We start from the raw sequence: 23002 nt of genomic DNA on the forward strand, positions 1-23002 counted from the left end.
CACGGGCTTGGAGGGCCGAAGGGCCTGTTCCTGTGCTGTACATTTCTTTGTTCTTTGTTGTTCTTTGATGCATCCAATTTTGGATTTCAAATAAACACAAAATGTCAAAAGTCTGCACAGTATCTTCTCAAAAGAGTGCAGTGGTGTAAAATAAACGACATGATCACAACTCACAAAAGGACTGAATTTCAGAAATTATACAGTGAGTGGGTGGGATCTATTTCAATTTAGTGTTTCAGTTCAAAAGTTTAATTTTCCCCTGCTGTTTTTGATTTATTCTTTAATGCAATCGCATGAAATTCTCCTCATGCTATTTTTTGTTTTGCAGTCTCTTATTTTAAATGTGTGTTACAAGTTGAGTTTACAAGTTTACTTTAGATATTCTATCAGATACAGCATTCTCAGCCATTTATGTTTCGGGTATTTTGCCTAATATCTGACAGTAGACTAATATAAGGGAGGGGTGCAGTAATAATACCTGCTTATGATCTGAACTAATAACTTGAGTCTTCAGAATTAACAAAGGTGAGCCATGAAAAGCATTTGGTGAGTTGAGACCCAATTCAAATTGCTAAGCTCCTTTATTTCATAGAGCATGGAAGTACATGGGATAATTGAATTAATTTAGTAGAGGTTGTATATGTTCAAACAAAATAAACGGCCTAAATTTACCTTACTTAAAATTACTCATAACTATTCACTTAAATGCTAAATCTCTATGCTTGCCAAAGTTTGCCTTTGATAATATCCATTTTAGAAAATGGACTCACAGCATTTGCTGGACTGCCTGTCAGGCTTTGTTTTCAAATCACTCTGCCTGCATGGCCTTAAAGGATTCTAAACTTTCTAATGCAGTGGATTTGAGGTGTTTATTGATTTAAAGACAACTCACCACTTGCAAACTATTAACCATCAATGGGAAGGAACATCAACATTTAGTTCATTAGCATTTTGACCAACTATTTTCTCTGTGCATATTTATGAAAAAAAGACTTTTAAAACCCAATATGTAAAGGTGTTTTTTTTTCATATCCTTTCTGTGGGTGAAATGGTGAAACAAAATCACAAAATGTGACAATCGATTAATTACTGTTAACGTAGAGGACACTCTAAAAGTGTGCTAAACGGTGCAGAGAACGTTTCACTGACCAAATGCCCTGCAAAATGTTGACATATTGAGCGTTAACAGCACTGTATTATGCAATCATCTCTTCAAAATAAGTTTACGTACCTATACATCCCAAGCAACCATACATGGCAACCTAGAAAACTGACAGACTAACAAACAGCTAAAAAGGAATGTTGATATAACTTTCCCCAAAAATGCTGACAGCTCAAAAAAAATCAATTGTGGCGCAGAAAGACTGATTGATAGATTTTTCATAATTAATCTGCAGGTCCTTAATTTCAGTATGGAATCTGCAGTACTGGCAACATTAGGAAACAAGGGAAGATGAAACTGCTGATGATGGGAGATTCATTTCTCTGGGAGAGGGTTGGTCGACAGCATTATGTGTATAAATTTCAGAGTAATTTTTAATTACACCTAAATTCATTATTATTCCAACCACAAACATTTTTATTCCTATTTGGCAATTGTGCAAGTGAAATGACACGAAGGCTCAAATAAAGATGGTTGATGTATGTGGTAGTATGTATTAGGGGTCATGTGGGACTGGAAGCCCTAATGTCACTGGCTGACAGATCCCGGGTCCTGGTTGGCCGTTGACCTCTAGCTCCGCCCTGAAGGCGGAGTATAAGAAGCCGGAGTCCTCCCCCGCAGGCCAGTCTACTATCGAGCTGCGGGGGAACAGACACGCTTAATAAACCCTCATCGACTTCACTATTCGTCTCTCGGAGTCTTTGTGCGCTACAATTTATTAAGCGTGCCTAGAAAGGACTATGGAGCTCAGGATCATCCCGGAATGCCTGAGGATCAGCCCCCACGCAGTGAACGCGGCAGCAGCTTTCAAGCATTGGCAGACTTGTTTCGAGGCCTACCTCAGAACGGCCACCGGCCGGGTCACAGAAGACCAAAAACTACAGGTCCTGCACTCGAGGTTAAGCACGGAGATTTTCTCTTTCATCGAAGACGCAGAGGATTTCCAGACGGCGTTCGCAGCACTGAAAAGTCTCTATGTCCGCCCGGTAAACCAGATCTACGCTCGCTATCAACTCGCAACGAGACGGCAAAGTCCCGGAGAATCGATAGATGAATTCTACGCCGCGCTACTAATTTTGGGACGAGCCTGCAGCTGCCCTTCGGTGAACGCAAATGAACACACGGACATGTTAATGCGCGATGCTTTTGTGGCAGGTATGAACTCCTCCCAAATCCGCCAAAGGCTTCTAGAAAAAGAGTCGCTAGGACTCTCAGAGGCACGGGCCCTAGCAGCCTCCCTAGACGTGGCTGCGCGTAATACCCGCGCCTACGGCCCCGACCGCGCGGCAGCCCATTGGGCTCCGTACGTACCCGTCGCGACAAACCCACCCCCCCCCCCCCCGGACACCCCACAGGCTTGCGCGGTCCAAACGCCAAGTCGCACTGGGGGCGCCCGCTGCTATTTCTGCGGCCAGGCGAAACACCCCCGGCAGCGCTGCCCGGCCCGCGCAGCAATCTGCAAGAGCTGTGGGAAAAAGGGCCATTTCGCGGTTGTGTGCCGGTCCCGCGAGGTCGCCGCTGTCCCGGGAGAACAGGGAGCCCTGCACGCCGCTTACGCTCCCCAACCCCCCCCCCCCAGCGCCCCATGTACGACCCGCAGGCGCAGCCACTTTGGGTCCCGACCACCGCTCTCCCCGGAGAAGAGGGAGTTCTGCGCGGCTCTAACGCCCCCCAACCCCCCCCCCCCCCCCCCCCCGCGCCCCACGTATGACCCGCCGGCGCTACCAATTTGGGTCCCGACCACCGCTGTCCCCAGAGATGAGGGAGCCCCGCGCATTCCTAACGCTCCCCAACCCCCCCAGCGCCCCATGTGCGACCCGCAGACGCCGCCATTTTGGGTCCCTGCCACCACGAGAGGAGGAAGGGCGCCGCCATCTTGGACCACCCCAGACCTGTACGACGCATGGGGGCGGCCATTTTGTCCACCCCCGCCGCCATCTTGTGACCCCCCAGCCATGTGCGATGTATGGGGCAGCCATTTTGTTCATCCCCGATGCCATCTTGGACGGCAACAACGGACCCCAGTGTCGACGGCTCCACGGGGTTCGAGGAAGACGCTCCACTACTACAACCACGTCTCGCTTCAATAACGCTCGACCAAGCTCGGCCCCGGACACTCCAGACGACGACGACAACGGTGCTAATAAACGGGCACGAGACACCATGCCTAGTCGACTCCGGGAGCACGGAGAGCTTTATCCACCCCGACACGGTAAGACGCTGTTCCTTGACCACCTATCCCAGCGCACAAAAGATTTCCCTAGCTGCAGGATCCCACTCCGTACAGATCAAAGGTTTCTGCATAGTTACCCTAACGGTGCAGGGGAGGGAGTTCAAAAACTACAAGCTACACGTCCTTCCCCAACTCTGCGCCCCCACATTACTGGGATTAGATTTCCAGTGCAATCTACAGAGCCTTACCTTAAAATTCGGCGGCCCAATACCCCCACTCACTATCTGCGGCCTCGCAACCCTCAAGGTGCAACCCCCGTCCTTGTTTGCGAACCTCACCCCGGATTGCAAACCCGTCGCCACTAGGAGCAGACGGTACAGCGCCCAGGACCGGACCTTCATTCGGTCCGAAGTCCAGCGGCTACTGAAGGAAGGCATAATCCAGGCCAGCAATAGTCCCTGGAGAGCACAAGTGGTAGTAGTGAAGACAGGGGAGAAACAAAGGATGGTCATAGACTATAGCCAGACCATCAACAGGTACACACAACTAGACGCGTACCCTCTCCCCCGCATATCCGACATGGTCAATCGGATTGCCCAATGTAAAGTCTTCTCCACCGTGGACCTCATGTCCGCCTACCATCAGCTCCCCATCCGCCCAAGTGACCGCAAGTACACAGCCTTCGAGGCAGACGGGCGATTATACCATTTCCTAAGGGTCCCATTTGGCGTCACAAACGGGGTCTCGGTCTTCCAACGGGAGATGGACCGAATGGTTGATCAACACGGGTTGCGGGCCACGTTCCCGTATCCCGACAATGTAACCATCTGCGGCCACGACCAGCAGGACCACGACGCCAACCTCCAAAAATTCCTCCAGACCGCTAAAGACTTGAACCTCACGTACAACGAGGACAAGTGCGTTTTTAGCACCAACCGGCTAGCCATCCTGGGCTACGTTGTGCGCAATGGGATAATAGGCCCCGATCCCGAACGTATGCGCGCCCTCATGGAATTTCCCCTCCCGCACTGCTCAAAAGCCCTGAAACGCTGCCTTGGGTTCTTTTCATACTACGCCCAGTGGGTCCCCCAGTACGCAGACAAGGCCCGCCCTCTAATACAGACCACGACCTTCCCTCTGTCGACAGAGGCTTGCCAGGCCTTCAGCCGCATCAAAGCGGATATCGCAAAGGCCACGATGCGCGCCATCGACGAGTCCCTCCCCTTCCAGGTCGAGAGCGATGCATCCAACGTAGCTCTGACGGCCACCCTTAACCAAGCTGGCAGACCCGTGGCCTTTTTCTCCCGGACCCTCCACGCTTCAGAAATCCGCCACTCCTCAGTGGAAAAGGAAGCCCAAGCCATAGTGGAAGCTGTGCGACATTGGAGGCATTACCTGGCCGGCAGGAGATTCACTCTCCTCACCGACCAATGGTCGGTAGCCTTCATGTTCGATAATGCACTGCGGAGCAAAATCAAAAACGACAAGATCTTAAGGTGGAGGATCGAGCTCTCCACCTTCAACTACGAGATCTTGTATCGTCCCGGAAAGCTGAACGAGCCGTCCGATGCCCTATCCCGCGGCACATGTGCCAACGCACAAATTAACCGCCTCCAAACCCTCCACGAGGACCTCTGCCACCCGGGGGTCACTCGGTTTTTCCACTTTATCAAGTCCCGCAACCTCCCATACTCTTTAGAGGAGGTCCGTACAGTCACAAGGAACTGCCACATCTGCGCAGAATGCAAACCGCATTTTTTCAGGCCGGATGGTGCGCACCTGATTAAGGCTTCCCGCCCCTTTGAACGCCTTAGTCTGGATTTCAAAGGGCCCCTCCCCTCCAGCGACCGCAACACATACTTCCTTAATGTGGTGGACGAGTACTCTCGCTTCCCATTCGCCATCCCCTGCTCTGACATGACCGCGGCCACAGTCATTAAAGCCCTGAACACCATCTTCACACTGTTCGGTTGCCCCGCATACGTCCACAGCGACAGGGGGTCCTCTTTCATGAGTGACGAGCTGCGCCAGTTCCTGCTCAGCAAGGGCATAGCCTCAAGCAGGACGACCAGCTACAACCCCCGGGGGAACGGGCAAGTAGAGAGGGAGAACGGCACGGTCTGGAAGACCGTCCTACTGGCCCTACGGTCCAGGGACCTCCCAGTTTCACGGTGGCAGGAGGTCCTCCCGGACGCTCTCCACTCCATCCGGTCGCTATTGTGTACGAGCACTAATCAAACGCCTCATGAGCGTCTCCTTGTCTTCCCTAGGAAGTCCTCCTCTGGAACGTCGCTGCCGACCTGGCTGGCGGTCCCAGGACCCATCTTGCTCCGAAAGCATGTGCGGGCACACAAGGCGGACCCGTTGGTCGAAAGGGTTCACCTCCTCCACGCGAACCCGCAGTACGCTTACGTGGAGTACCCCGACGGCCGACAAGACACGGTCTCCCTGCGAGATCTGGCACCCGCCGGCAACACACACAGCCCCCCGCCACCATTCACCCAACCCCCCCCCTTCCTGCCACCGCCGCACCCCGCGACCACCCCCTTCCCAGGAGGATCGGTCCCCCTCCCCTCAGGCCCGACCAAGAATAAAGCCCAAGCTAAAACCGTAAGGCTCCCGGAGACAACAACACCGGAACAAACACCACCACCACCGGGGCCGAGGCGATCGACACGGACGACCAGACCGCCCGACCGACTCGTGGCGTCGATCTAAATCAATATATGGACTTTTCACAAGAACATTTTGCTTTTTCTCCCGATACCTTCTGTAAATAGTTGAAACAGGACAAAATTGTACATACTGTATTGCCATATGAATGTTTTCCTCCGAGGACCAGCCCTGTAAACCCTTACCACCATGCGAAGCATCACCCCGCCGGGTTCATTTTTGACAAGGGGTGAATGTGGTAGTATGTATTAGGGGTCATGTGGGACTGGAAGCCCTAATGTCATTGGCTGACAGATCCCGGGTCCTGGTTGGCCGTTGACCTCTAGCTCTGCCCTGAAGGCGGAGTATAAGAAGCCGGAGTCCTCCCCCGCAGGCCAGTCTACTATCGAGCTGCGGGGGAACAGACACGCTTAATAAAGCCTCATCGACTTCACTCTATTCGTCTCTCGGAGTCTTTGTGCGCTACAATGTATTCATACCCAGGATATCATCCTTATCACCGAAACCCACTTGAAGTAAGACTTCGAATAAGGCAATAAAATCTCTGAAAATTGTATTTTTTTTAATTACATTTTAGCAGCTCACGTATTTTACACAAGCTATTTTGAGACAAATGTTAAAGCACAATGCCCATTCTCAGAAACCATTATTTCATTTACAAACATCCGCCTTAACATTAAGTAAAAGCAAAATACTGCAGATACTGGAAATCTGAAATAAAAAATGAAAATGCTGGAAAAACTCAGCAGGTCTGGCAATGCCTGTGGAGAGAGGAACAGTTAACGTTTCATATGGGCTCGGAACATTAACTCTGCTTTCTCTCTCCACAGACGCTGCCAGGCCTGCTACGCTTTTCCAGCATTTTCTGCTTTTGCTGTGATGCGTGGGACCATCACTGAGAGAAACTGAAAGTTCTAAATGACTGATTTAGAATAAAATCTGAAACAATAAACAGGAAATGCTCAAAATATTCAGCATGTCGGGCAACACCTGTAGAGAGAAACAGGCCAGATTTTCAAAGCAAGGTCGAGAGCCCCACATCCAGTCGGAATCTATCTAGCCCCCCGCCCCGAGATGTCCTGCTCTTGCAAATTACCTAATTGGCCGTTGGGGCGGGGGGGGGGGGGGGGGCGGGGGGGGGGAGAGGTGGATGTGGGAGTTTGCTGCCCGTGGACGCACTACCTTACTGGTTAGACCAGTTAGCTCTTTAAAAGACCAGGAGCTGGAAAACACAGGAGAGTGATTATTGAAATGAATTTAAGGTGAAGCTCCACTCCCGGTGCCAGTTGGCCCATCATTCTTCTGTTTTGAGCCAATAAATGTAACATTTCTAATGCCCCTTCAATGAAACCTACAGCTGGGCACTCGCAGACACTGGGCAGACTTTTCAGACTTAAAGATCAAATTGTGTTCACCATCTGCGTGTATTGCCCCATAACAAGCCCCTTAAGGAGCTTAATGGCCGGATGAAGTGAGGGGAGGGTGAAAATGAACAAAAGGGAAAGTCTGCGATAGGGCAGAAGGTAGGAAACATTAAATGACGAAAGAGTTGCTGGCACTGAACCAAAGGAAGTAGCAATGGTACAAGAAAAGAAACAGAGGATGCCCAGGGAAGGTGCAATTGGCAGAATCATCCAAATGCCATTCAAAAGCAATGATGGTCATCTTTGCCGCCATTTTGTTTGCTTAACTTTGCACATCAGGCTTGCTCTTGTTTTTTTCCTGTTTTGCCTTTGGAGTGCAGCAGTTCATTATTCTCCCATTCACCACCTCTGGACCCATCTTTTGCTTCTTCACTTGCCGCTTTACGACTCACTATGGCGCCCTCCCACCACCCCCCAACACTTTTCATATATGTTCTTTTTCCACACTTCCCCCATGTCACCTGCTTAAAACCTGTAACATTTCTAACTCTTCTCAGTTCTGACGAAAGGTTGCCAACCTAAATTGTCAACCCTGTTTTTCTCTCCACAAACGCAGCTTGGCTTGCTGAGTATTTACTGCACTTTCTGAAACTTGGTAACAATTTGATTTAGGTTTACAAATGTAATTAAAATATTCAAAATGTTAATTATGAACCAGTTAACAGGTTAAGTAAACACCACTCTTAGATTGCTTGTGGAGACGATAGCGTAATGGTATTGTCACTGGACTAGTGATCCAGAGAGCCAGGGTAATACCCTAAGGACCCAGGTTCAAATTCCACCATGGCAAGTGGTGGAAAATTAATCCAATAAATATCTGGAATTAAAAGTCTATTGGTGGCCATGAAACCATTCTCGATTGTCGTAAATAAACTAGCTGGTTCACTAATGTCTGTTAGGGAAGGAAATCTGCTATCTAGACAGCAATATGATTGACTCTTAAATGAGCTCTGAAATGGCCCAGCCACATCAGCATTCCTGGGTATGTCCAGACCCAGCAGAGGAGTGGTATACAGTCAGGAGGGAGTTGCCCTGGGAGTCCTCAACATTGGATTCCATGACTTCAGGTCAGACATGGCAAGGAAACCTTCTACTGATTACCAGGTACCATCCACCGTCATCCATGTTGAACACCACTTGGAGGAAGCACGGACGGTGGCAAGGGCACAGAATGTCCCCTGGGTGGGGGACTTCATTGTCCATCACCAAGAGTGGCTTGGCTCGGTCGATTGGTACTTACCACCACAGACCGAGCTGGCTGAGATCTAAAGGTCAAAACTGCTAGACTGGACTGCAACAGGTGGTGGTGAGTGGACCAACAAGGCGGAAAAACATACTTGACCTCATCCTCACCAATCTGCCCGCTGCAGATGTCCATGCCACTATCAGCAGAAGTGACCACCGCCCAGTCCTTGTGGAGACAAAGTCCCATCTTCACATTAAGGAAACCGTCCATTGTGTTACGTGGCACTACCATTGTCCTAAATGGGACAGATTCAGAACAGATCTAGCAACTCAAGACTGGGCATCCATGAGGCACTGTGGGCCATCTACAGCAGCAGCTCAGCCACAATTTGTAACCTCATGACCCAGCTTAACCACCCGGCATTACTATCAAACTGGTTCAATGAAGAGTGCAGGAGGGCATGTCAGGAGAAGCATGGAGCATACCGAAAAACAAGGTGTCAAGTTGGTGAAGCGACAACACAGGACTACTTACATACCAAACAACATAAGCAGCAAGTGATAACCGAGTTAAGTGATCCCATAACCAACAGATCAGATCCAAGCTCTGCAGTCATGAATGGTGGTGGACAATTAAGCACCTCACTGGAGCAGGAGGCTCCACACATATCCTCATCCTCAATGATGGAGGAGCCCAGCACATCTATACAAAAGACGGCTGAAGCATTCGCAATAACTTTCAGCCACAAGTGCCGAGTGGATGTTCCATCTTAGACTCCTCCGGAGGTCCCCAGCATTACAGATTTCAGTCTTCAGCCAAATCAATTCACCCCACGTGATATCAAGAAATGGCTGAAGGCACTGGATACCACAAAGGCTATGGGCCCTGACAATATTCTGGCAATAGTACTGAAGACTTGTCCATTCGAACTAACTGCACCCCTAGTCAAGTTGTCCAGTACAACTACAACATTGGCATCTACCCAGCAATGTGTCCTGTACACAAAAAGCAGGACAAATCCAACCCGGCCAATTACTGCCACATCAGTCTACTCTTAATCATCAGCAAAGTGATGGAAGGAGTCATTAACAGTGCTATCAAGCGGCACTTACTCAGCAATACCTTGCTCACTCACGCTCAGTTTGGGTTCCACCAGGGTCACTCAGCTCATGACCTCATGACAGCCTTAGTTCAAACATGGACAAAAGAGTTGAACTCCAGATGTGAACTGAGAGTGACTGCCCTTGACATCACGGCAGTATTTGATCAGGAATGGCGTCCAGCATAACTGGAATCAATGGGAATCAGAGGAAAACGCTCCGCTGGTTGGAGTCATACCCGGCACAAAGGAAGATGGCTCTGGGTGTTGAAGGTCAGTCATCTCAGTCCCGGTACAACACTGCAGGGTAGTGTCCTAGGCCCAACCATCTTCAGCTGCTTCATCAATAACCTTCCTTCCAACATAAGGTCAGATGTGGGGATGTTCGCTGCTGAATGCACAATGTTCAGCAACTTTTGTGACTCTTCAGACACTGAAACAGTCCACATGAAAATGCAGTAAGACCTGGACAATATCCAGTTTGGGGCTGACAAATGGCAAGTACCATTTGTACCACATAACTGCCAGGCAATGACCATCTCTAATAAAGAGAGAGTCAAGCCATTGCCCCTTGACATTCAATGGCATTACCATGACTGAATCACCATCCTGGGGGTTACCATTGATCAGATGCTGAACTGGACCAGCCATATTAAAAACTGTCGCTATAACAGCAGGTCAGAGGCTAGGAATCCTGTGGTGAGTAACTCACCTCCTGACTCCCCAAAGCCTGTCCATCACCTACAAGGCACAAGTCAGGAATGTCATGTAATACTCTCCATTTACCTGGATGAATGCATCTCCAACAACACTCAAGAAACTCGACACCATCCGGGACAAGGAAGCCCGCTTGATTTGCACCCCTTCCACAAATATTCACCCCTTCCATCACCGACGCACAGTCGCAGCAGTATGTATCATCTACAAGATACACTGCAGGAACTTACCAATACTCCTGAGGCAGCATCTTCTAAACCAATGACCACTACCATCTAGAAGGACAAAGGCAGTAGAAACATGGGAACACCATTACTTGGTGGTTTTCTCCTCAAAGTCACTCACCAGCCTAACTTGGAAATATATTGGCTGTTCCTTCACTGTTGGCTGGGTCAAAATCCTGGAACTCCCTCCGTAATAGCATAGTGGGTGTAATAATCTTTATTATTGTCACATGTAGGCTTACGTTAACACTGCTATGAAGTTACTATGAAAATCCCCGAGTAGCCACACTCCTTAGTCTGTTCCGCTATACTGAGGAAGAATTCAGAATGTCCAATTCACCTAACAAGCTCGTCTTTCGGCACTTCTGGGAGGAAACCGGAGCACCAGGAGGAGACCCACGCAGACACAGGGAGAACGTGCAGACTCCGCACAGACAGTGACACAAGCAGTAATCAAACCTGGGACCCTGGCGCTGTGAAGCAACAATGCCAACCACTGTGCTACATACCGTACTAACTACACCACATGGACTGCAGCGGTTCAAGAAGGCAGCTCACCACTTTCTTCTCAGGGGAAATTAGGGATGGGCAACAAATGCTGGCCTAGTCAGCGAAGCCCACATGCCATAAAAATAACTTAAAAACAAAGTATAAGCTGAGACTGGCATATCCGTTCACACTGAGCTCCTTCAGTGCTCAAAATTTCTTTGGTAGTAAAGACCAAGAATAACTAGGAATCCAAAAAGCTGCATATTATTAGAAACATTTATGTCTTTGTTTTATACAGTGATTCAAAATAACAAGGATTCATGTGGAAGTTGGTTCTTCTCAATAGGTTGCAAAATGGAGGGTGGGAGCAGGTTATCAGTGGGAACCACTCTTTGTTCTCAGTAGAAATTAAATTGCACCTTGTCACTTCATCTGGAATCAGGAAAATGAGGTGAAACAAAAGACATGGGGCACAATTCAATGACCACACTGTGTCGGAAAAGCAGCTCGCAATGTGGTTGATGGGAGACCCTGTTCCTGGGATCTACCAGCTCGTAACACCTCGTGACATCCAACTCGATCTCGCGAAACATTGCGATGTAAACCCCGTCCATTGTGGACGGGATCACTTTTTAGAAAATAAGAACATAATAACTAGGAGCAGGAGTAGGCTATCTGGCCCCTCGAGCCGGATCCGCCATTCAATGAGATCATGGCTGATCTCTTGTGGACTCAGCTCCACTTTCCGGCCCGAACACCATAACCCTTAATCCCTTTATTCTTCAAAAAACTATCTGTCTTTATCTTAAAAACATGTAATGAAGGAGCCTCAACTGCTTCACTGGGCAAGGAATTCCATAGATTCACAACCCTTTGGGTGAAGAAGTTCCTCCTAAGCTCAGTCCTAAATCTACTTCCCCTTATTTTGAGGCTATGCCCCATAGTTCTGCTTTCACCCTCCAGTGGAAAAACCAGCCCACATCTATCCTATCTATTCCCTTCATAATTTTATATGTTTCTATAAGATCCCCCCCGCATCCTTCTAAATTCCAACGAGTACAGTCCCAGTCTACTCAACCTCTCCTCGTAATCCAACCCCCTCAACTCTGGGATTAACCTAGTGAATCTCCTCTGCACACCCTCCAGCGCCAGTATGTCGTTTCTCAGGTAAGGAGATGAAAACTGAACACAATACTCCAGGTGTTGCCTCACTAACACCTTATACAATTACAGCATAACCTCCCTAGTCTTAAACTCCATCCCTCTAGCAATGAAGGACAAAACTCCATTCGCCTTCTTAATCGCCTGTTGCACCTGTAAAACAACTTTTTGCGACTCACGCACTAGCACACCCAGGTCTCTCTGCACAGCAGCATGTTTTAATATTTTATCAATTAAATAATACTCCCTTTTGCTGTTTTCCAACAAAAATGGCTAACCTCACATTTGTCAACATTGAATTCCATCTGCCAGACCCTAGCCCATTCACTTAACCTTTCCAAATCCCTCTGCAGACTTCCGGTATCCTCTGCACCTTTTGCTTTACCACTCATCTTAGTGTCGTCTGCAAACTTGGACACATTGCACTTGGTCCCCAACTCCAAATCATCTATATAAATTGTGAACAATTGTGGGCCCAACACTGATCCCCAAGGGACACCACTAGCTACTGATTGCCAACCAGAGAAACACCCATTAATCCCCACTCTTTGCTTTCTATTAATTAACCAATCCTCTATCCATGCTACTACTTTACCCTTAATGCCATGCATCTTTATCTTATGCAGCAACCTTTTGTGTGGCACCTTGTCAAAAGCTTTCTGGAAATCCAGATATACCACATCCATTGGCTCCCCGTTATCTACCGCACTGTTAATGTCCTCAAAAAATTCCGCTAAATTAATAAAGCACGACCTGCCCTTTATGGACCCATGCTGCGTCTGCCCAATGGGACAATTTGCAACCAGATGCCTCGCTATTTCTTCCTTGATGATAGATTCCAACATCTTCCCTACTACTGAAGTTAAGCTAACTGGCCTATAATTACCCGCTTTCTGCCGACCTCCTTTTTTAAACAGTGGTGTCACGTTTGCTAATTTCCTCTCCACCGGGACCATCCCTGAGTCTCGTGAATTTTGGTAAATTATCACTAGTGCATTTGCAATTTCCCTAGCCATCTCTTTTAGTACTCCGGGATGCATTCCATCAGGGCCAGGAGACTTGTCTATCTTTAGCCCCATTAGCTTGCCCATCACTACCTCCTTAGTAATAACAATCATCGCAAGGCCCACACCTGCCATAGCCTCATTTTCATCAGTCACTGGCATGTTATTTGTGTATTCCACTGTGAAGACCGACCCAAAAAACCTGTTCAGTTCCTCAGCCATTTGCTCATCTCCCATTATTAAATCTCTCTTCTCATCCTCTAATGGACCAATATTTACCTTATCCACTCTTTTTTGTTTTATATATTTGTCGAAACATTTACTATCTATTTTTATATTCTGAGCAAGTTTACTCTCATAATCTATCTTACTCTTCTTTATAGCTTTTTTAGTAGCTTTCTGTTGCCCCCTAAAGATTTCCCAGTCCTCTAGTCTCCCACTAATCTTTGCCACTTTGTATGCTTTTTCCTTCAATTTGATACTCTCCCTTATTTCCTTAGATGTCCACGGTCGATTTTCCCTCTTTCTACCGTCCTTCCTTTTTGTTGGTATAAACCTTTGCTGAGCACTGTGAAAAATCGCTTGGAAGGTTCTCCACTGTTCCTTCACTGTTTCACCATAAAGTCTTTGCTCCCAGTCTACCTTAGCTAGCTCTTCTCTCATCCCATTGTAATCTCCTTTGTTTAAGCACAAAACGCCAGTGTTTGATTTTACCTTCTCACCCTCCATCTGTATTTTAAATTCCACCATATTGTGATCGCTCCTTCCGAGAGGATCCCTAACTATGAGATCATTAATCATTCCGGTCTCATTACACAGGACCAGATCTAGGACCACTTGTTCCCTCGTAGGTTCCATTACATACTGTTCTAGGAAATGATCGCGGATACATTCTACAAACTCCTTCTCAAGGCTGCATTGACCCACCTGGTTAAACCAATTGACATGTAGATTAAAATCCCCCATAACTGCTGTACCATTTCTACATGCATCCGTTATTTCTTTGAATCACAGAACCACTACAGTGCAGAAGGAGACCATTTGGCTCACCGAGTCTGCACCAACTCTCTGAAAGAGCACCCCATCTTGGCCATCCCCCACCCGATCTCCGTAACCCTGTAACCCAACCTAACCTGCACCTCTTAGACACTAACGGGCAATTTAATATGGCCAATCCACCTAACCTGCACATTTTTGGACTATGGGAAGAAACCGGTGCACCCGGAAGAAACCCAGGCAGACACGTGGAGAAAGTGCAAACTCCACACAGTGACCCAAGGTCCCTGGCGCTGTGAGGCAGCAGTCCTAACCACTATGTCACCGTGCCTCAAAGCAAGTCAATGATTCCATGCCAATCATATTCCTCACGGTGGTGCTAAATTATTTTTTTTTACTCCATAGTAGTAATACAACTAAATGGCTTAAAATCCACGAACTGAAAATTACTTATTTCAGGTAAAAAAACAATTGCAAGAACATCTTTCTTCTCAATGAACCTGAGCAAAATAACTGCACTTAATAATGGGGTAAGCCCTTTATTTTATCCAGTCGATAGTGACTATTTTAATTTGCCAATGGCTGTTTAGCACAGGGCTAAATCGGTGGCTTTGAAAGCAGACCAAGGCAGGCCAGCAGCATGGTTCAATTCCCGTATCAGCCTCCCCGAACAGGCGCCGGAATGTGACGACCAGGGGCTTTTCACAGTAACTTCATTTGAAGCCTACTTGTGACAATAAGCAATTTTCATTTCATTTCATTTCAACAAGATAGTAGATTCAATTGTTCATTATTTTTTCACCAGGACACAAGTATGCCGCTGCCTCGGAAAGGCAGCCAGCATAATTAAGGACCCCTCGCACCCCATACATACTCTCTTCCACCTTCTTCCGTCAGGAAAAAGATACAAAAGTTTCCGGTCACGTACCAACCGACTCAAGAACAGCTTCCTGTCATAATATATCATGGTGCAGACACACACTGATGGACACACAGTGGGACCAATCAACATACACAACACCGCAGACAAATCACCAGTGAGAGCACATGCACTATAAAGACAGGGGGCATCAGAGTTCCCGGTCATTCGAGTAGCAGCTAGCTAGGAGGACAGAGCTCACAGCCTGAAACACAGACATTCACCATGTGCTGAGTGCATCAACTGGTTAGGACAAGGCAAAGGTCTACAGTTAAAGTTAGTATCGTATTTACCCACAGTTCAAGCATGTTTAAATATTTAACCTTTTAATAAAATAGTGTTGCACTACTTCAAGTGTTGGTGACCTGTATGTGATCCAGAACATCCAACACATCACTTCCCTGCTGCCATCAGAATTTTGAAATGACCTACCTGGTATTAAGTTAATCTTTTCTCTACACCCTAGCTATGACTATAACATTCTGCAGTCTCTCATTCCTTCCCTATGCGCGGTCTGCGTTGTCTGTATAGCATGCAAGAAACAATACTTTTCACTGTATATTAATACATGTGACAATAAATCAAATCAAATAATTTCCAAGTACTGGTACCATCAGCATATTGTCAAGTGAATAATACTATATCATATTGTGATCGTGCATTTATGTTGCAAAGTAGTTTGCAATACAACTGCAGCTCCTGTTACTGAACAACAGGTTCATTTCTAATGTGCAGCCATTTCTTCAGCTGGCAAATCACATGCAGATAATTTGACCCCAGTATTTTTGATTAAGTGTCTCGATCTTCCCCAATGACTTATAGTCAAAAAGCCAATGGCAGACTGTTGAACGATCAGAGACAGTTCTATCGCCAGATGTCCACACCAAGCTCAGCCTTCCTCCAGGGACACCATTCAATTTGGGAGACGGTTGCTGACTTCAGGGTTACTATCAGTAATGAAACAGCAATGGAGACGGAACAGCACCATATTAACTTTACAGCGTAACACATAGCACAGCAAGGATGGTCAGCCATCAAATACCACTAGTGAAAGTTAGGGATCTTAAGACCATAAGACCATAAGACATAGGAGCGGAAGTAAGGCCATTCGGCCCATCGACTCCACTCCACCATTCAATCATGGCTGATTTCAACTCCATTTACCCGCACTCTCTCCATAGCCCTTAATTCCTCGAGAAATCAAGAATTTATCAACTTCTGTCTTAAAGACACTCAACGTCCCGGCCTCCACCGCCCTCTGTGGCAATGAATTCCACAGACCCACCACTCTCTGGCTGAAGAAATTTCTCCTCATCTCTGTTCTAAAATGACTCCCTTTTATTCTAAGGCTGTGCCCCCGGGTCCTAGTCTCCCCTGCTAATGGAAACAACTTCCCTACATCCACCCTATCTAAGCCATTCATTATCTTGTAAGTTTCTATTAGATATCCCCTCAACCTCCTAACCTCCAATGAATATAATCCCAGGATCCTCAAGCATTCATCGTATGTTAGGCTTACCATTCCTGGGATCATCCGTGTGAATCTCCGCTGGACCCGCTCCAGTGCCAGTATGTCCTTCCTGAGGTGCGGGGCCCAAAATTGCCATTCGGCCCATCGAGTCCACTCCACCATTCAATCATGGCTGATTTCAACTCCCGCTCTCTCTCCATAGCCCTTAATTCCTCGAGAAATCAAGAATTTATCAACTTCTGTCTTAAAGACACTCAACGTCCCGGCCTCCACCGCCCTCTGTGGCAATTAATTCCACAGACCCACCACTCTCTGGCTCAAGAAATTTCTCCTCATCTCTGTTCTAAAATGACTCCCTTTTATTCTAAGGCTGTGCCCCCGGGTCCTAGTCTCCCCTGCTAATGGAAACAACTTCCCTACGTCCACCCTATCTAAGCCATTCATTATCTTGTAAGTTTCTATTAGATCTCCACTCAACCTCCTAAACTCCAATGAATATAATCCCAGGATCCTCAGACGTTCATCGTATGTTAGCCCTACTATTCCTGGGATCATCCGTGTGAATCTCCGCTGGACCCGCTCCAGTGCCAGTATGTCCTTCCTGAGGTGTGGGGCCCAAAATTGCTCACAGTATTCTAAATGGGGCCTAACTAATGCTTCAGAAGTACATCCCTGCTTTTATATTCCAAGCCTCTTGAGATAAATGACAACATTGCATTTGCTTTCTTAATTACGGACTCAACCTGCAAGTTTCCTTTAGAGAATCCTGGACTAGGACTCCCAAGTCCCTTTGCACTTCAGCATTATGAATTTTGTCACCGTTCAGAAAATAATCCATGCCTTGATTCTTTTTTCCAAAGTGCAAGACCTCGCACTTGCCCACGTTGAATATCATCAGCCATTTCTTGGACCATTCTCCTAAACTGTCTAAATCTTTCTGCAGCTTCCCCACCTCCTCCATACTACCTGGCCCTCCACCTATCTTTGTATCATCGGCAAACATAGCCAGAATGCCCCCAGTCCCGTCATCTAGATCGTTAATATATAAAGAGAATAGCTGTGGCCCCAACTCTGAACCCTACGGGACACCACTCGTCACCGGTTGCCATGCCAAAAAAAACCTTTTATCCCAACTCTCTGCCTTCTGCCTGACAGCCAATCGTCAATCCATGTTAGTACCTTGCCTCGAATACCATGGGCCCTTATTTTACTCAGCAGTCTCCCGTGAGGCACCTTATCAAAGGCCTTTTGGAAGTCAAGATAGATAACATCCATTGGCTCTCCTTGGTCTAACCTATTTGTTATCTCTTCAAAGAACTCTAACAGGTTTGTCAGGCACGACCTCCCTTACTAAATCCATGCTGACTTGTCCTAATCCGACCCTGCACTTCCAAGAATTTAGAAATCTCATCCTTAACAATGGATTCTAGAATCTTGCCAACAACCGAGGTTAGGCTAATTGGCCTATAATTTTCCATCTTTTTCCTTGTTCTCTTCTTGAACAGGGGGGTTACAACAGCGATTTTCAAATCCTCTGGGACTTTCCCTGACTCCAGTGACTTTTGAAAGATCATAACTAACGCCTCCACTATTTCTTCAGCTATCTCCTTTAGAACTCTTGGATGTAGCTCATCTGGGCCCGGAGATTTATCAATTTTTAGACCTCTTAGTTTCTCTAGCACTTTCTCCTTTGTGATGGCTACCATATTCAACTCTGCCCCCTGACCCTCCTGAATTGTTGGGATATTACTCATGTCTTCTACTGTGAAGACTGACGCAAAGTACTTATTTAGTTCCTCAGCTATTTCCTCGTCTCCCATCACTAGATTACCAGCGTCATTTTGGAGCGGCCCAATTTCTACTTTTGCCTCCCGTTTGTTTTTAATGTATTTAAAGAAACTTTTACTATCATTCCTAATGTTACTGGCTAGCCTACCTTCATATTTGATCCTCTCTTTCCTTATTTCTCTCTTTGTTATCCTCGGTTTGTGTTTGTAGCCTTCCCAATCTTCTGACTTCCCACTACTCTTTGCCATATTATAAGCTTTCTCTTTTGCTTTGATGCATTCCCTAACTTCCTTTGTCAGCCATGGCTGCCTAATCCCCCCTCTGATAACCTTTCTTTTCTTTGGGATGAACCTCTGCGCTGTGTCCTCAATTACTCCCAGAAACTTCTGCCATTGCTGTTCTACTGTCTTTCCCACTAGGCTCTGCTCCCAGTCCATTTTCGTCAGTCCCTCCCTCATGCCCCTGTAGTTACCTTTATTTAACTGTAACACCTTTACATCTGATTCTACCTTCTTTCTTTCAAATTGGAGATTGAATTCTACCATATTATGATCACTGCCTCCTAAGTGTTCCCTTACTTTAAGATCTTTAATCAAGTCTGGCTCATTACATAACACTAAGTCCAGAATGGCCTGTTCCCTCGTGGGCTCCATCACAAGATGTTCCAAAAAGTCTTCCTGTAAACATTCAATGAATTCCCTTTCCTTGGGTCCACTGGCAGCATTATTTACCCAGTTCACCTGTATATTGAAGTCCCCCATGATCACTGTGACCTTGCCTTTCTGACATGCACTTCTATTTTGTGGTGCATTTTGTGCCCCTGGTCCTGAACACTGTTAGGAGGCCTGTACATAACTCCCATTATGTTTTTTTTGCCTTTGTGGTTCCTCAACTCTACCCACACAGACTCCACATCATCTGACCCTATGTCGTTTAGTGCTATTGATTTAATTTCATTCCTAATTAACAAGGCAACACCGCCCCCTCTGCCCACCTCTGTCTTTTCGATAGGTTGTGAATCCCTGGATGTTTAAATACCAGTCCTGAACCCCCTGCAACCACGTCTCTGTGATGCCTACCACATCATACCTGCCAGTCACAATCTGGGCCACAAGCTCATCTACCTTGTTCCGTACACTGCGCGCATTTAAATATAGCACCTTTAATTCTCTATTGACCGTCCCTTTTTGTTTTCTTAGTGTGGTGGACCTTGGTTTACTGAGCCTTTCCATACACTGTGTCATATTTTGTGGGGTGGGGACTATCGTAACCTCTCCTGAGTTCTGTCTTTTCGTGCTTTTTTGTATTCCTAAGCAGCTACGCTTCCCACTGATTACTTCACCTCTTGGTTCCCTGACTTTCCCTAGCCCTCCCAATCTCTAGTTTAAAGGCCTATTGACCACCCTATTTACTCTTTTCGCTAGAACACTGGTCCAAGCTCGGTTCAGGTAGAGACCATCCCAACGGTATAGGTCCCCCCGTCCCAAAACTGATGCCAGTGTCCCATGAAAAGGAACCCCTCATTCCCACACCACTCTTTCAGCCACATGTTAACTTCCCTTATTCTTGCCTCCCTATGCTAATTTGCACGTGGCTCGGGCAGTAATCCGGAGATTATGACCCTTGAGGACCTGTTTTGTAATTTGAATCCTAGCTTTTTATAATCTCTAAACAGGTCCTCTTTCCTAGACTTGCCTATGTTGTTGGTACCGACATGGACCACAATAACTGGATCCTCCCCCTCTCTCTCCAGTATCCTTTCAAGCCGGTCAGAGATGTCCCGCACCCTAGCACCGGGCAGGCAACATACCATGCGGGACTCTTTATCCTGCTCACAAAGGATACTATCTATCCCCCTGATAATAGAATCCCCAACAACTACAACTTGCCTATTTACTCCCTCCCCTTCAATGGCCTGCTGAACCATGGTGCCTTGGTCAGCTGACTCACCCTTCCTGCAGCCCTGTTCGCCATCCACACAGGGAGCAAGTGCCTCATACCTGCTGGACAGGGTCAAAGGCTGAGGCTCCTGAGTTCCTGACTGCTGGTTCCCTTTACCTGCCTAACTTGCAATCACACCCTGCTGTCCCTGGCCACTGGCAGGATTTAAACTACTTACTCTGACAGGTGTGACTGCCTCCTGAAACACAGTGTCCAGGTAAGTCTCCCCCTCCCGGATGTGCCTCAGTGTTTGAAGCTCAGACTCCAGCTCATCAACTCTGAGCCGGAGCTCTTCGAGCAGCCAACACTTACTGCAGATGTGGTCGCTGCATCTCGCAATGGGATCTGCCAGCTCCCACATCAAGCAGCTCAAGCACATCAACTGACCAGCCATCGCTAATTAATTAATTAGTTTAATTTAAGTTTACAAGTTTAGCTGTGTTTTTTTTTTAAATTCGGGGCAGATTTGCTATCAACCAATCAGATCACAGCTTCCCTCTGACGTCACTTTTGAAAACAAAACAAAACTGGAAAACAGGAAGTTACCGTTAGGTTTTTATACTCAGAGAGACTGCTCCTCCTCCTCCGAACGGCTTCCGAAACTAGGCCCGAAGAAAGAGAGAGAACAAAACAGTAGGGAAAAAGCACCTTCTCCCACTCTGCACCGAATTACCTCACTGCACCAAATTACCAAGTTTCAAATTCTCACTCTGTCTGTGTCTCTTGACCAGCGCAACGCTTACTGAGTGCGCTTTTTGTCTGTCTTTTATACAGACTTTAGGATGACTCACACTAAATGATAAGCACTATGTAACTCGTTTTCTGAACCTAATTAAAGAGCACACACACCTTAACTCCCACAGCCTTTTCTTTAGCAAAACTGCTTGATCCATCTCATTTCAATTACATGTTGGAATCTTTGTTATTTCAGAATTTATTAAACATGATCACTCACAGGAGTCCTGTGAAAATCTGTCGTAAACAACAGCTTAGCAATGCTTTACATTGCAAGTGTTTGGAGGATAATATTACAGGCTTATACTACACTGCAAGGGTTCACTCCCCAAAACAGCCTCACTGAACAGAAGCACGGGTCATAGGATTGGCCTGTAGTGTTCAGACCTGCCCCTGTCTAGTTAGGTTCCACAAAGAGTGATGCACTACAAATTAGTCCTTACAACTGTGGTTTTCCTTTTGGATCAGCAGAGGCGAGAGCTCTTGATCCACAGCAAGAATCGGTCTCATTCAGTTCTGATGATCAGTTGTTAATTTTGGCCAAGTCCTGTGCACTGGCAGGAGTGGGGAATACTTTGTATCCAGCACAAATATGTCTCCTACGGTTGCTCTGTTGGCTGACCATAGAGAAAACATCTCTGACTCACTAATTTGGCAACTAAGTGTGTACGATGAACTGACATGGTCAAAATGAACAAGAAGTGAAGTGCTAAGCCATACCTGGGCAGTCACATACTGCAATCATGTAAAAGGGTTTACTCCGTGATCTCAGCAGTCCATCCAGCCTTTTCATCCTTACTCTGGGTGCTTTCTGGCGGGCTTGCCTGAAGTGGGATGGAAAAGCTCCGACTCTGCTTACTGGATTTTGTGAACCTCTTCAGTTCATTAGCAAATGAAAGGCCTTTCTTCTTCTCCTGCGCAGCCTGCCAACACATTCCGGAATTTATTGATCAAGCCGAGCAATTGGGAACAGCACGGGGAAGAAATTAGTTACATAAACATACACTGTGACATCTGGAGAAGGTCAGCGGTTGTGTTATTTAAATAAAAGTTAAATAGAATTCTTTTCAGCTCTTTTTGGCATGAAAACAAAGAAACAATAGTTATCCAGGCTGCATTTGCAGATGGTACTGTTTCTAAATTATCTTAAAAGTTATAGAATGGGATTTAACATATTGCAGTTTATTGGGAAAATATTACACATAATGCTGAACACATGTAATGTCCTCTCTATTTCTGCGATATACACAGAGCACGTTAATCCTTCTGTATATTCTGAAATAAAATCCTTTATCTAGGCTGTTTTGGTTTTCTTTCCTATGCTTTTGTTCCTTTGCCATTATTAATATGAGCTAAGCTGGCACTTCCTCCCTTGTCCAGAACCTTAATTAAGTGAACGCTGTTATTTAAAAACTCAGCAACAAATCAAACATATTTTCAATTTTGGATTTTCTTAGGATTTGGGTGATGCTGGCAATTATTGCCCATCCCTAGTTGCCTGAGAAGGTATTTATGGGCCTTCTTCTTGAACTTGCTACAGTCTTGCTATTGGTCATGCCCCACACAACAATGTTGTGTTGAGCTTCCAGAATATTCACCCAGCAATGGAGAAGGGACAGCAACATACTGATCAAGCTGAGCAATTTGATAACGATACAGGGAAGAAATTAGCAATTTAAATACAAACTGGAGAAGGTTATGCAAATGTTTGAGATCATGCACCAATAGGTTCAAAAACAGCTTCTTCCCGCTGTTACCAGACTCCTGCATGGCCCTCTTACGGACTGAACTGATCTTTCGATGCATCTTCTCTACAGTTGTAGCTCTATATTCTATATGC

The 23002-nt window shown here is 46.6% G+C and overlaps 1 protein-coding gene across 5 annotated transcripts in view; it reads right to left on the reverse strand.

Annotated features, from left to right (window-relative positions):
* The window catches only part of plce1 (phospholipase C, epsilon 1), a 619267-nt gene that overhangs the window by 19227 nt on the left and 577038 nt on the right, over positions 1-23002 (reverse strand). For all 5 annotated transcript variants that reach the window (XM_072479048.1, XM_072479049.1, XM_072479051.1 and 2 more), the window contains one exon: positions 21883-22085. In XM_072479048.1, the coding sequence (XP_072335149.1) occupies positions 21918-22085 (168 nt within the window). In that variant the 3' untranslated portion in view covers positions 21883-21917. The remainder of the gene's footprint in view (positions 1-21882; positions 22086-23002) is intronic.

The sequence above is a fragment of the Scyliorhinus torazame genome, chromosome 16 (genome assembly GCF_047496885.1).
Source record: "Scyliorhinus torazame isolate Kashiwa2021f chromosome 16, sScyTor2.1, whole genome shotgun sequence".
NCBI classification, from domain to species: Eukaryota; Metazoa; Chordata; class Chondrichthyes; order Carcharhiniformes; family Scyliorhinidae; genus Scyliorhinus; species Scyliorhinus torazame.